General features: G+C 39.5%; 1 protein-coding gene across 2 annotated transcripts in view; it reads right to left on the reverse strand.

The window, feature by feature from the left end:
* ITPR2 (inositol 1,4,5-trisphosphate receptor type 2) overlaps window positions 1-16,026 on the reverse strand; it is a 271,369-nt gene that overhangs the window by 142,521 nt on the left and 112,822 nt on the right. For both annotated transcript variants that reach the window (XM_082784800.1, XM_082784799.1), the window contains 5 exons: window positions 14,022-14,195; window positions 8,699-8,788; window positions 8,446-8,571; window positions 6,955-7,077; window positions 4,495-4,695 (listed from right to left, as the gene is read on the reverse strand). In XM_082784800.1, the coding sequence (XP_082640926.1) occupies window positions 4,495-4,695; window positions 6,955-7,077; window positions 8,446-8,571; window positions 8,699-8,788; window positions 14,022-14,195 (714 nt within the window). The remainder of the gene's footprint in view (window positions 1-4,494; window positions 4,696-6,954; window positions 7,078-8,445; window positions 8,572-8,698; window positions 8,789-14,021; window positions 14,196-16,026) is intronic.

Consider the following 16,026-nt stretch of genomic DNA (forward strand, 5'->3'; position numbering starts at 1 on the left):
ATGGATTCATCCCAGGGTGTTTAGAGAGCCGGCTGACATCATTGCAGGACTTCTCTCAATTATTTTTCAACGGTCTTGGGAATTTGGAGAGGTCCCAGAAGACTGCAAGCTGGCAAATGTACCAATTTCCAAGAAGGGCAAGAAAGAAGACCCTGGCAATTACAGGCCTGTCAGTCTCACATCATTGCCTGGTAAAGTTATGGAGAAGATTGTCCTTGAAGTTATTGAAGCGTACCAGGGGGACAATGCAGTCATTGGTCCCAGCCAACATGGGTTCATGAGGTGTGGGTCCTGTTTGATTAACTTGATTTCCTTTTATGATAAGATCACCCATCTAGTCCAGCTGATGTGATTTTTTTGGATTTCAGTAAAGCTTTTGACAGTTTCCCATAGGATCCTACTGGACAAGATGTCCAGCTAAACAAAAACATCATCCCATGGATGAGCAGTTAGCTGATGGGTAGGGCTCAAAGGGTTGTGGTATGTGGGGCTACTACATCAGGCTGGAGGATGGTCACTAGTGGGGTCCCTCGAGGCTCCATTTTAGGGCCAGTCCTCTTCAATGCTTTTATAAACGATTTGGATTAGGACTAGAAGGTGTTTTGAGCAAATATGCTGGTGACACTAAACTTGGAGGAGTTGTTGGCTCTGTTGAGGGTGGAAAGGCCTTGCAGAGAGATCTGGACAGATTGGAGAGCTGGGCAATCACCAATCGCATGAAGTTTAACAAGAACAAGTGCCATGTCCTGCACCTGGGACAGGGCAACCCTGGCTGTATGTACAGACTAGGCGATAAGATGCTGGAGAGCAGCCCCGTAGAGAGGGATCTGGGGGTTATGGTTGACAGCAAGTTGAATATGAGCCAGCAGTGTGCCCTGGCAGCCAGGAGGGCCAACCGTATCCTGGGGTGCTTCAAGCACAGCATTGCTAGTTAGTCGAGGGAAGGGATTGTCCCACTCTGCTCCGCGCTATGCAGCCTCACCTTGAGTACTGTGTGCAGTTCTGGGCACCAGAGTACAAAAAGGATGTAAAACTGTTGGAGAGTGTCCAGAGAAGGGCTATGAAGATGGTGAAGGGCCTAGAGGGGAAGATGTATGAGGAGTGGCTGAGGTCACTTGGCCTGTTCAGCCTGGAAAAGAGGAGGCTGAGGGGAGACCTCATCACAGTCTACAGCTTCCTCACAAGGGGCAGTGGAGGGGCAGGCACCGATCTATTCTCTGTAGTGACCAGCAATAGGACCTGCGGGAATGGTGTCAAGCTGTGATGGGGAGGTTCAGGCTGAATATCAGGAAGAGGTTCTTCACTGAGAGGGTTGTCGTGCACTGGAACAGGCTCCCCAGGGAAGCAGTCACAGCACCAAGCCTGTTGGAGTTTAAGAAGTGTTTGGACTGTGCTTTAGTCACATGGTCTGAATTTTTGGGTAGACCTGTGTGGTGCCAAGAGTTGGACTCAGTGATTCTTGTGGATCCCTTCCAACTTGGAATATTCTATGATTCTATGAATTTACCTACTGGCAGTACTGCTCTGTGAGTTTGTGTGGAGCCATAGACATATCTGCTCTCCATCACTTTCCTTTTAAACATAGTGAACTCTCATTGAAGGTGTTAGTAAGTTCCCATAAACCCTTTCTAATACAGAATACAACTTGGCAGCACAACAGCCATACTATTTTGCAAATAAGGCATTTGACATATGCAAGTCCACAGGTGACATAAAATCCTAGCTTACTGAAATCAAGGGTAGAAATAAAAGTTGGTAGAGCTGTAAAGAAATAAGAAAGCAGCAAAAGCAGGAATGAAAATTAGTCTCCCACAGGAACTGAGAAGTAGCAACATTCAGGAAACAATTCATTACATTTTCCAGTGTCACAAAATTTCAGTTTTTGAATTTACACTGTGTGGACTGTGTTTTCCTCATTGCTTTCTTATTTTTACTTTGTCATTTTGACAGAAAATTATGATTTCAGTTGTTCACGCACTTCCTATTCCTCTTTTTATCCTTGGATTTTTAAAATGTTTCCAGTCTGACTTTTCAAAATAGACATTTTCTGGATAATCCACAGAACAGAAAAACATTTTTAAAGGTACAAGTGTTTGGGGGGAAAGGAGGAGACAGAATAGGAATCCAGAAGTCATAAATTTAATTGCACTCAATGAAAAAAAAGGAAATGGGGCAAATAACAGTATTCAAAATGTTGGAAAATTGACCTATCCTATATTTTAATACTCATGTCTGGAGTAGTATGCTCTTAAGACATTTCAAACACAAAATAATAAAAAATCTACAGCAAACCTTCTGGGAAGGTAGATGTTTTGTCACTTTCAAGTTGACCACCACATTCCTGTATGTTTTCCACTTATTTAGGTTTTGCACAGAGGAGAGGGAAGATGAATCTTCCCAGGTTTCCTCAGTTACAATCTTATGTCAAACCCCGACATATCTCTTCCACTATTGCCTGATAAAAGGGCAAGTCAAGTTGATCCCTCATCCTTTCATGTACTTATCACTGATGAATGAGTAGGAAATACCAAGGGATATTGAGTTTGTGAAATATGATGATGCACAGCAAACTTGCTACATACTGACTGTGAGGAATCACAAACCACAGCGGACAATGTTGCAACATCGCAGAAAGAGCTAAGGGGACAAAGTAATAATCTAAAGTGCAAGTAAAGAAGAAGATGCCATTGTCTTTCCCCAATTTATCCACTTTTAAATGTAACTTGCAAAGGGAATCCAAACATTGACCTAAAAAGAAACAATTCTGTTTCTAAAAACAGAAAATGAAAACAAGTATCTGTTGCTAGACAGAGAAAGTTCTCACTGAGCTCCATGAACCAAGTTAAAGGAGTTAAGAATTCTTTTCAAGTATAAGGAAGGCTGGCCAGCATCAGAACTGTTGATGCTACACAATGTATCAGTCTGGAATACTAAGGATAATAGAAAAGTCTGCTATCCCATTGATTATTTAAGGTCACAAAGTACATCTCAGCTGTCTGCTTACAAGCTGTCCTGACTTCTCAGTTTCAACCATTACACTACACTGTTTTTGTTACATTGCCGAGCCATTCCAACACCATTCAATTTTTACTATTAGCATTCTTTTCTAACAAATCATAATTGCTTAACTGTAATTTCCTACATTTTTTTAAGCAAGTCATCATATTACCTTCTTTCATCAAAATAAGGGTGTTCCCTCCTCTCTGCTAAATACCTGCAGAATTCATGATGTAAATGTCACATCCAAGTTGATTTTGATTTTCATCGTGTAGTCAGCTTGAAAACGTAATATGACAATTTATCTTTGTGCTATTATATATCAGTAACAAAAGGTATTTAAATTGAGAAAAATCTCATAACTGTGTTTGATGAGAAAGTAAAAATCTGCAAGAAGCCGAGGTGGATGGGGCAATATCTAAAAGCACTGAGGCACAAGAACTATTTGAATTATGTAAATCAAAGCCTTATAATTGATATTACATTTTAAAACACTTCAGTCAAATTGAAAAGGTTGAGGTGGATTTCATTAAAGGTTATCCATGTAGGCTGAAGCTTTATTTTCTTAATTAGAAGTTTTTCCTCTATGTTGCTGTGGAATGAAATTTCAGCAGGTTTTAATTCTGCTCATACACTAACTATAGCTTTTCTCTGTTTTCTTTCTGAAGATACACTTTGAAAAAAGCAAATGTACTTTGAAAAGTAAAGAAAAGTGTTTGTTACTGTAAACCTACCTTGGCTTTTTACCATTTTCAATTTTCCCCCACTTTATTAATCTCATTGAACTTTTAACATAATTACAGTTAAATGCATAAGAGTCTGCAAGTTGAAGACTTCATTTATCATGCACACTATATATCAAATCCTACTTGCAGAGAAGTCAGTTGGGTATTTCCTTAGTAATATTACTGGCATAAAGGTTTGCCTACGAACCACTCTGTGAATTTATCAGGTCAGAATCCAAATTTAGCTAGTTGGAGTAGTTCTACTAACTCTAGCACAAATGTTCCAGAATTACAACATTATAAACAAAAGCAGAAACTAGTAGGTAGAATCATTACATGGTTACACAGTAAAAAAGCAGTCCACAATACCACTTAAGACAAACTGATAGAGGTAAGAGCCTGTTATACGTAAATAGTAAAATAGTACCACAATATTTCAAGCTGGGCATGTAGATGGGATCCTAAGATACACTACAGGAAAATGAAGGTTTATGTAACTCAGATTTACATGCTACATCTTCTGCAAATAGACATCTCTGTATCACCATGATAATGCCCATGTTTTCTTTCTAGTAGCTATACAGATGGCCTTACAAAATTAGACTAAATCCCTAAAACATCTGCTAAAATATTATTTATGATACCAGTTAAAATTCTAAAGCTATGATGCCATTTTATCCCATTAGTATTAAGAGCAAAGAAAGCAACCTCAAAATACTAATGTGTTAAAAAGACATCATGTGAACAATTAAAATATGAAGTATTAACTTACCTCTGTCATTACCATGTCCTGGCATTTTTTCACGTATTTGCCATCTGCTTTCACAATGGTCTGCAGGAAACGCAAGTATTCCACATGACGCCCATGGGTCTCAATGCAGTGTACAAAATGCTGCACCACCCTCTCACTGATTTCATTACAAAGAAGGTAGTTATTCATGAAGATGTGCCGCATGGTTTCAGCTTCCAGAAGCTAAACAGATTAAAATTGAAACCGCAGATTTATTCTGAGGTTGAGAAATACACAGAGCTCTAGGCTGGAGAAAGACATACTGGTAAAAGGAGTGAAAGAATATAGTGTGCACCAGCCCAGATATTAACCAGTAACCTTAAGGTTACTTTCCTTTCTGGATTTTATGATGACATTTCTCCACACTTTCTTATGACTCCAAAATGTCCTAAGTAGGCGTAAGCAAAATATATGCCCACATGAAAGGTGAAGACATACATATAGTACACGGCTAGAGCACATCCAGACAGCATGCACTCTGCAAACTTTTACTTCAAACTTGCTCCAAATGCTCGTGAGAGTCAGGTGTGCTCCTGGAGCACACACTTCTGTTTCGAATCATCAAAGAATAAGGAGATGATTCAAACACATTGAGTTTGTGCCATGACATAAACAAAAGCACAGTAACTGAGTTGACCAGAAAATTAGCTTCCAAAGAACAAATATGAGAAAGTGCAAGAAGGCTCCATACTTCGCACCTGAATTAAGTGTTAATGTTGGATAAGATGGAATATGAGATCTAGTCTCCATCACAGTCAGGGCAGCAGCCTTCACTAACTTCACAAAAAAGCATAAATAAAAAATAACAAAACAAATGTTTCCTCAAGTAATACAACCAAGTCAGAGGTCTACAGTCCTAATATTTATACTTTCTCTAATAAAAACATATTATGCTCGGTAGATCTGCCACTGAGGGAGATGTTGGGTTAGAAACTGGCTGGATAGCCGGGCCCAAAGAGTCGTGGTGAATGGAGCCAAGTCCAGTTGGAGGCCAGTCACTAGTGGCGTCCCCCAGGGCTCGGTGCTGGGGCCGGTCCTCTTTAATATCTTCATCGATGATCTGGACGAGGGCATCGAGTGCACCCTCAGTAAGTTTGCAGATGACACCAAGTTAGGTGCGTGTGTCGATCTGCCTGAGGGTAGGAAAGCTCTGCAGGAGGATCTGGATAGGCTGGACCGATGGGCTGAGGTCAACTGCATGAAGTTTAACAAGGCCAAGTGCCGGGTCCTGCACCTGGGGCGCAATAACCCCAAGCAGAGCTACAGGCTGGGAGAGGAATGGTTGGAAAGCTGCCAGGCAGAGAAGGACCTGGGAGTGATGGTGGACAGTCGGCTGAATATGAGCCAGCAGTGTGCTCAGGTGGCCAAGAAGGCCAACGGCATCCTGGCTTGTATTAGGAACAGCGTGACCAGCAGGTCTAGGGAGGTGATCGTCCCCCTGTACTCAGCTCTGGTGAGGCCGCACCTCGAGTACTGTGTTCAGTTTTGGGCCCCTCGCTACAAGAAGGACATGGAGGTGCTTGAGCGGGTGCAGAGAAGGGCGACGAAGCTGGTGAGGGGCCTGGAGAACAAGTCCTACGAGGAGCGGCTGAGGGAGCTGGGCTTGTTCAGCCTGGAGAAGAGGAGGCTCAGGGGCGACCTTATCGCTCTTTTTAGGTACCTCAAGGGAGGCTGTAGCGAGGTGGGGGTTGGCCTGTTCTCCCACGTGCCTGGTGACAGGACGAGGGGGAATGGGTTTAAGTTGAGCCAGGGGAGTTTTAGGCTAGATGTTAGGAAGAACTTCTTCACTGAAAGGGTTGTGAGGCATTGGAACAGGCTGCCCAGGGAAGTGGTGGAGTCACCATCCTTGGAAGTCTTCAAAAGACGTTTAGATGTAGAGCTTAGGGATATGGTTTAGTGGAGGGCTGTTAGCGTTAGGTCAGAGGTTGGACTCGATGACCTTGAGGTCTCTTCCAACCTAGAAAATTCTGTGATTCTGTGATTCTGTGATATGTTATTCTGTATGGCCAGATCTGTAAACACACACATACAGAGACATATATAGAACTCTTTTTTAATCATCATCACCAAAAACATGGGTCAGATTCTGCAATCACACAAGCCTCATGGAAGCACAGTCACAGCATCTTATTCCCTGAATTACAGTCCAGATGTAAGTTAACTCATCCTAATAAATTATCACAGTCAAGCTACACACAATGTAATGATGTGACACATGTTAATAGATACTTCCAATAAACCCCATAGGTAATACTGTTTTCCACTTTTAAAACAGCAACACTGAAAACAATGAAATAGAGGGCAATGATAACAGAGAAAAGACAGGAGAGAGAAGACAGAGAAGGCATAATTTTAATTAAATTATTTATTTAGCACTGTCGTTTTTCAGTGAGCCTAAATTTACTTCCATTTATAGTATTCTATTTAAAATGAAATACTTACCCCTGGAGTTAAGAATAAATTGAGATTTTTGTGGAGGAGAACTTGATTCTGAGGATTTCCTCGGCAGAAATTCTGAAGAAAAGTGTGGGCTAGATTCATAACTTCATTCATCTTTTCATCGCTCTGAGAAAGAGAATGTATTAGCTGGATGTACCTTAACATACCTGTTATATCTGCACAATGTGAATTCAGCCAGGAGCAAAACAAATCTCCTGACTCTTTACAGGCCAGGAATTCTCCCTCTGGTAAAAGCCACTGATACAGTTTCCTTTAGAGTCCATTACTGACTATACCTTACTCTGAATCTACTTAACTATAGGGAGTCACAGGTAACAGCACAAACATTAAAGCTTCCAATTCATTCCATTCAGTTTTCTCAGCCTTGGGTCTCGTGGCTTACCCTGCAGTTACTGTTCTATGAATTTCTGGAGGACACTATTATTATTATTTTTTTTAAAGTAATAACTGCAAGATATTAAAGGTACTGATCTCAAAGCAAGATTTCCTAGTGCACGTTTATCATTTCCTCATTAAAAAAAAAAAAGCAGTAAGTGGCTTGATTTTCAAAAACGTTGTCTAGTCTGCACTGATTTCAGGCTTCTGAAAAGCTTTGGCTTTTATATAGCTACATACAAAATACATGTATATGTGTGTGTGTGTGCACCTACACTCATGGTCACATATACATCCCACACAAACATGTATGTCTGGTTTCATCCCGATTTTATATTCCTCTCATATAATATTCTAACCATGATGTGATAAACCACCATTATCAACAAGCACTATTATTTTACTGAAGAAAGCTGAACCTAGTGTCTCTATCATAACATTAGTATATAACACTCAGGAACACACAGCCCAGAGGAGCTTTCATCTCCTTCCAATGCTTCACATAAGAACTAGATAGATGTGCTTCTCAAAAAGCTATCTAGATCATTCACTTGTTTGCTCACTACCACAAAATCAGTACAAAATGGTGAAGTCTTAAGAAAAGCCTACAGATGGAAGTGGGCTAGAGGCTTGCCACTACAGAAACACCAAAATGATTTCAGACTTGGTCCTTGAAAGCTTATGTGTTCGTCTTATGTACTTAGAATAACATTCATATTAGTATCTAACAGTGGAATTTAGATACGCTGCCAGGAGCTCCACTGAATTGTAATTTCTAACTGTACAGTGTCTGCAGTTCAAAGGAATGCCCATTACAGGAATGGGATGACAGCACTCTGACATCCAGGAACCTTAGGTAGTCAACATTAACTCTTAGTAAAACATATTCTTTGTAGACACCCATATTTAAACTCAATCCCGATCCCAAACCCACTACTATTAAGGGAGAGTAAACAGCAACACCATTTTGTGGCACAACATTTGTGCCACAGTTCACTAAATTTGGCAAGGAGAATTTTTCAAGTTGATTTTTGGGCCTTTTGAGGCATTTCTCTTTACTGAGTTCATGTCCTTAACCAACAAAATTATCAGACTAACCTTTTCATAGGGTATCTGCAGAAGGTCCAAGACTACCAAGTGGGCACCCATATTTTTCAGCAAGCGCTGCTGCTGATTTCGACACTTTTTATTCTGAATACAAAGTTTGCTGAGTCGAATCAAAATCTATACATAAATATGTATGCAAAAAAAAGAAAGATGACATATTAGATAAAAACAAAATATTTTAAAACAATTACTGAATCTTCTTATCACAAGTACTGCAAGCAAGTTTCTTGGCAAATATACCAACCTCTTTAACAATGTTGTAGTTATTGCTTTTATTGCTGTCTATCTGGGGTTTTTTGGTTCCATCCTCTATTGGACTCAAAATATTTGACTCCTGTAACAAAGAACATATAACAAAAGCTGATCTACTGCAATTTTCTCAACATGAACTAATTATACAGAGCAACAAGTGAAGAAACAACATCACAACACCTCACAGGGCACACACGTAACATAGATGATAAAGAAAAAGACTCTTCAATAACTATCCACCAGTTACTGTTCAGTGATTTAAAAGATTCACATTCAAGAATCCTTCTCTTGTTTCATATTTCCAACATGATTTGAAACAATTATTCTACATCTTCATGCTTCTGATTCTCCTAAAAAAATAACATGTCCTTAAAACATTGACCAGACATAGAATGGAATCAACAAGGAATTCATGCACTATGAGAATGGGAACCGTAACAGTATTTCGATAGCCACCACTGCCCAAAAACGTGCGTTTTCAAATTTCATTGTGTTCTCAAACTTCCTAACGTTTTAGGAAATGGAATAATGCTAAAAAAGACACATGCACAACAATCTGAATGTTTTTGTCACCTGAAACCCCTCTCTGGACTTTCTTAGTTGATTGTGAAGATGAGGAGTTCTAGAAATTCCATCTGGACTAAATTTCAAGCTAGGCAAGAACAGCTGAACCACTTAGCCATGGAAACTGTTTATAACAGTGTCAGCACTGCTGTTCAGCATGGTCACGTTGATCTATGCAACAACAGTGGATCTTTATTTGTTTAGGTTGTTAGTATGCATTCTGCCTTCTCTCCAGCTGTTTGAATCAATGCTTTGGAAGATATTTCAGACTCTTAGCTATAATTAACCACTCTTTTCTGTTCTGGGACTGTGGGTTAACCAAGATTAATCTACCTGTTACTTTTATCAGCCTTCTTCCTCAATCAAAGTAGTTTTATAATCCATGTGAACTATGCGTCTTATCTGGAAATGCTGATCAGCATTAAACTGCTGAATTCATCCCTTTTTCCTAACAAAATAAAAACCTGTTTATTGAACCAGTAATAGTATTCCAGGGGCTTAGTTATCAAAAGATAATCACACTACTGGGATACCAGAGACACTCAGTTGCATATCTTGCCTTGTTACGCCCCATGATAGACATTCTCTGTCACGCTTTTCACAGGGGACAGGAAGTCATAGAGCTTAAGTCACTGAGAAAGGTTCTTTTCTGAGAATCTCTCTCTTTCACCTTTAGGATACGGGATTTTCTGGAAAAAAAATACCTTCTTGATTCATAAAGTTCACAGGCAACCAGAATATGACTCTGCAGCAGTTTTAAGATTATTTTGTTTTAACAGCCTAAAAACTAAGACCCAGGTTCTAGCATTTAGTCTGAGCAGTTCCCCACTGCTGACATAGTCATTCAATTCAGCACAATGTGAGGAAATAATCTGCATGAAGGCAGCACAGTTCTGCCTTCCATGGGCTATATTTATTTAACAGGGGAGTGAGGAGCATTCGCAGGCTTCAGTTCAAAATCTCAACCAAGGTATGTTGCTTCAGGAGATGTTTAAAACACTTCCACGAGCAAGGCAATCTACCAAAGACCAGCACAGAAGGCAAGCAAGGAACACTAAACACTTGAGGGTGCTGAAAGTTTATACCATTTGAAACCTCTCTGAACTTTCTTACCAGATTTTGAAGGTGGGAAGTTCTGTTAAGTTTCACTGGACTGTATTCCAGTTTCACCTTTGAGTCCTTTTACTGAGAGTATATATTTCTACTCCTCAGATCTATGTTTCTGGTGCTACACCACCAACGCATCCTCCAGTGACAGGACAGTAAAGACCACACTTTGTTTAGTCCAGGGTATGCATAGACTCTTAACATCCTTACTAGAGACACCCAAGCAAACTGGTTTTATCTACTTTTCCTTTCCAAAGCAAGGCTCAGTTATGTGGGATCAATTTCAGCATTTCTTCCTAATGCTATGCAGTGTCTAGTTCATGTCTGTCCTAAGTCCTAACACTCTTTCCTGTAATTCTGGTCTCCACTTCTACCAAAATGATCTTGCATGGCTGTAAAATCTTGTGTTGTGGATACTTTATTTAGAAGAACAGGGCCACTGTCCTAAAACTTCTGGAGTCATGTGACTGTATTTAAAAAACAAAACAAAACAAAAAAACAAGTCTCTAGCCCTTGACCCAAAAAATGACCCAAAAAGATTCAAAAGCCCAAGGGCAAAAAAAATATAGAGAGAGCATTTTTTTTTTAATCCTTACATTAATCTTGCAATATGAGGACAAAAATGTGCGCTTAACATATGATTGTCCTGAAATGTAATTGAAGCCCTTATGCACACTTCAACATTGTTTGAGATAAAATAAGCAGCACACACTAATGGAGCATGTTTCCTAAGGACCTAGATGTTCATCATGATCAGTACCAAATACTCAGGACCCATTCCAAAAATGCATGGGATCTTACAGGGATATTTATCTGCTTGCAGCTAGTCACTTGCTTCATACTGTGGTGTAATTGCCTGGAGTAACTAGGAAAATAAAACTAACATTCACATTTTAAAGAAAATGTACAGCATTGAAGAGGCTTTCAGGGTAGGGCATAGCTGCATTACCTGAGCGTTCCCTAGTCTTCCAACCTTAGATGCTATCGCGCTGGGGAAACCTGGTGTGCTAGCTCTAAGGAACAGTACGGAGCGTAGAGTGGAGTGGAGACACCACGGCGAGGCTCTGTAACCAGGTGGGGACTCAATTGTTCTTGTGCACACCGAGACTGATAAGCTGAACTTTTTGCTGCCCTGAGCCAAGGACCTGTCATGTTTTGACAAATGCTGTACCCTAGTGCACTTTTTGCTCATTATAAAATCATTATAATACCAAAACACACCTCCATCCCAAAATCTACCCACCTCCAAGGTGTGACCACCCCTCACTGAGCATGTGCTCTGAATTTCTCGGAGCCTATTACTTTAAATGGAGATGGGAGAACTTTCCACCAATCACAACTAAGATATGCTTGACTAGAGCCACTAGAGCCACTCAAGCTCCACCTAAAAGATAGAACATAATATAAATTGGCCTAAGAGAGAAGGGGATGTTAGGGAAGATACCATCCTGAGGGAATACAACATCCTTAGGACCCTCTGACTCCTAGGACCAGTTGATGAGTTGAGCCTCCCTCTCCCCCCCCCCCCCCATTGGGATGCCTTTGGGTGAGATTTGAACCCAAAGTGGTGATAAATCTTTCTAGAGTCTTTGATCCTTTTAACGCGTTAATTTCTAGGCTGTGCACCTGTAACACCTGTGTATTTCATGCATGCTAGCTTGCTTTTGCAGACAGTCACTATTGCCAGCAATCCAAAGTACCTGTTGCTGTAATAAATCACACTTGATTGCATTGTTACAGCTCTCATTAAGTGTGACTAGGGTAATGGTGGTTATATGTTATTGGTGAATCTGTGACAGTGATAATTCAGTGTTCTGAATCCAACCAGACCCCTAACAGTTAATACATTATTGGTGAATATCTGTGATTTGTGATAGTTCAGTACCCTGAATCCGACCGGGCCCATAATGGTTAATCAGCTACACCCGTTAACGTGACACATATGTTGTAGATTATGACCAGCACCTCACCTCTTAAATCGGACTTAACATAACAAAGAGTAAACTCACTATAGTTTTGCCAGGTAAAAACATTTCCTGCCAATTAAATAATAATTTAATAGGGAAAAAATAATGGACAAAATTCTGAGCTACCATAAACTGGTGCAGCCCTCATGGAATTACCACCAGATGATCTGACCAGTTGTGCAGACTACCTATTACTGTTCTGATACAATGCACTCACAGATCTGTCAGAGATAATATTGTGTATCTGCTGAAGCTCTGCTAATCCATACAGATCCACTAATGCCTCTTGCGGAAAAAATCAAAACATTCCACTCAGAGATGTTTCTGTCTCAAGCAAATTGTTTTAACACCCTGTCATGGAGCCTCTTTGCCATCAGGGCTATCTGTAGGAATAAAAGGATCTTATTACATTTCAAAAATACATTCTTGCTAAAAAAACCTTGTAATACCCAATTCTGTATCCTGTCTTTCCATTTCCTTTTCCATTCATTAAATACATAAAGCACCATCTTATTTCCTACTAGAGCTAAGCTTGAGGAAAGTACAAAATCACACATACTTATGCTCATGGAGTCTGTATTCCTCTCCCATTCCAACACCACTAGATTTAATTAATTTATATCGGAGAAAGACTAGTATCTATCCTGTCCCAAGAAACTTGTATTCTCCTTTAAGAGGTTGGATTTTCCCCTTATAAAGCCACAAAAAATCTACGTTCCCATCTGAATGGCATTGAGTGTCTTCTAGGCATCTATAAACATCCTCTATCTTCTCAATGGCTCCTACTCTCCCACAATGCACTGGCTTCACAAGGCTGTATCATCTCCACTTGGCTTCCTACTTTCTCGCCAGTGTGGGAAAATCTTGCCACAGAAGAAAATAAGGAAAGTGCTCTGTCAGAATTCGCACTTCATCTCTCCCCACTTCCTCTGATGAAAATGGAAGATTGGTATTAAATGTTGGAAAAGCCTTCATTATCAACCATCTTGTCACAAACCTCAACCACAGCAACTCTTGCAAAACTCTGCATTTTCGTATAAACTCACAAAAGAGTTACATGAGGACCTCAGCTTTCATTGAAAAAACAAACTAACTAACTAACTAAAATCTGATCTTCATGGTTCCAAATTCAAGTTCAAAAGTCTCTAAAAATCACAATATTCCCCAAGAGTCTGGGAAACTGAAGGTTAAAAAAAAAAAAAAAAAGTTGCTCACTTCAAAAATCTCAATATTCTTAGGTCAATTTTACATTTGGTGGAGAACAGGCTTACTCATGATGTTTGAAAAACATAGGCTTCATTGTGCTTGTCTTTCCTAGCTGTAGGAACAAATACTGCCTATTCTTTCTTCTAGCAAGTCAACACAACAGCCAACATGTGATCCTTAGATGACTTCCATGGTTACAGAGTGATGCCATATACTATGTCTTGCTTGCGAGACATTAAGGAAGACAGCTTTGTAACATAAGAATGCAGTTACTGAAAAGAGCAGGAGAGAACATTCACCACACTGGTGAAAGAAGTTTTATCTTCTACTCTGTCTAATCCTAAAGGTCAGCCAGAATACTAATTATTCTTGCTTTTGCTATATTGATTAACCAGATCACCAGTTTGCAGTTGTTCATCAAACTACACATTCATATCAAAACAATTCTAACAGAAAAGGCTTTAAACTCACCTCTATTGGCTCTTCTCCTGCTTTGGTCTGACTATCACCCACATCTCCACTCTCATAAGTACTGTTTTTTTCAACCCACAGTTCCGATTTTTCTACAGTCAGACGTAGCTGATCAAGATCAGACTTGATTTGCTTGTAGTTATCAACATCTTGATTAGACACCAGCAACTGAACCTGGAAATACAGTAAATTGTAAAGCTATTATAGCACTAGCACCAGCACTTACACCTGGGAAATTTGCTTGCCAGTTTCCATTTTAAGTCCCTCTTTTCAGATGTTTTTTGCAACCTTCCCTGTGAAACTGAAACATGGCACAAACAGTCTTTTTAGCCTCCCTTCACTGAAAACCTTTAACAGAGCTGTGGTTGCCCAAAGCAGGATAGCTATAACACTCACAGAATTCTCCCTCCTTCTTTAATATGCTGCAAAACATTTTCAGCACAAGTATATGTATACAAGCCCCTGAGCTCTCAGCAGAGTTAGCTCTGACGCTATGGTTATGATCCTCATGGTATTAAAACAACACAATTAGAAATATCTTATCCAATCAGCATTGTACTTCATAAGAAAAGGAAAAAAGAAAAAAGATTATATGACAAGGAATCAGGACATCCAAAGAAAAGTGAGAATGGCCAGCAACTTCAATGATCACCTACATCACCATAATCAAATACTGATAAATATCATACCTTTAACACTGTTAGAGCAGATCAAAAAAACCTGTCTGAATAGCTCACAAACTGATGTTCAAGTTCAGACAGTTTCTCACCATCTGAGTGGATGCCTCTTTATCTCACTTTCATTTTTTGTACTGCTGAAATTATCTGTTCTTTATTTTCATTATTATTTCTAGTTCTTGATTTAGCACGATTTATACATTTCCTTTCTTTCTAATGGTCTTTGTTCTCCCAAGATTATTAATTAAGATAACGTACCAACAAAATAACAACAATCGGTACAATAAATCAATAGGCACTATTAAGAATTCACACTTATTTTAAAGTGTATAGTCACATGGCAGATAGGAACACTGATAGGGAAATTAAAAATCACTTGCAGGCAAATATTAACTATTTTGTAACATTAAGTTTTCATCATCTTCTCTTAGTCCAGTACAATTCATTATTTTGCAGAATTTATGAATGCTTCTCATCCACAAATACTCATATTTCATGTTTTCTGTAGTCTTTTCTGTGTATTTGCCAATCAGCCTTCTCCTTCCTATGTGAAAACATGTAAAGCTTCTCAAACTTACCTCATAATAAAAGCTATTTATGCACCTTAACCAGCAAGGCCTAACTTTAACATCCAGGTGGGAGGCCGTTATAGTACATTGTAAAAAAAAAAAAAAAAAAAAAAACAACACACAAACAAACAAACCATTAAACAAAAGCTTTCCAGGTCTTTATCATTCATCTGTTTTTAAACAAGAGAAACCTCCACATCTTACATAACAATAAGACAACATGCTAGCAAACTCCTGAAATAAGCATCAGATGGTCTTAACAACATATGTTATAGGGTTACGTAACAGAGATGTCTCTGTCATCTAGCCCCATGACATCAGATTTCCCAGTACTAATCCCCTGACACATGGAGTACGCACATGGAACGTTATCAGCCAGAAAGAGTAAAAGCTGAAAACAGGCTTGGCTGTATTACTCGCTTTCTGTTATTTGGGCGTGTCTGTATCATGCACAATGCAAGGACGCCTGAATTAGAACTAGAATTGAAAATATTGCATTTATAACAACAAAGCTTCACACACAGCTTAGGTAGTCCTGAAGACAGGAAAATCTTGTTGCTGACACAGGTAAATGGTTTACCATTTGCATCATGGCAGAACACAAGCTACTATCTCAGTCTCTGAGGGATCACTACAATAAGTCTCACTGTGGGATACGTGTGTCCTAGATGTCACCACCGACATACATTTTCAATAGTGGGTGCACAACTAGAATATACACCAGCACATATATTCAACTCTAACAACAAGAAAATCTCT

This window comes from Aythya marila (assembly GCF_965140915.1).
Source record: "Aythya marila genome assembly, chromosome: 1".
Classification (NCBI taxonomy): Eukaryota; Metazoa; Chordata; class Aves; order Anseriformes; family Anatidae; genus Aythya; species Aythya marila.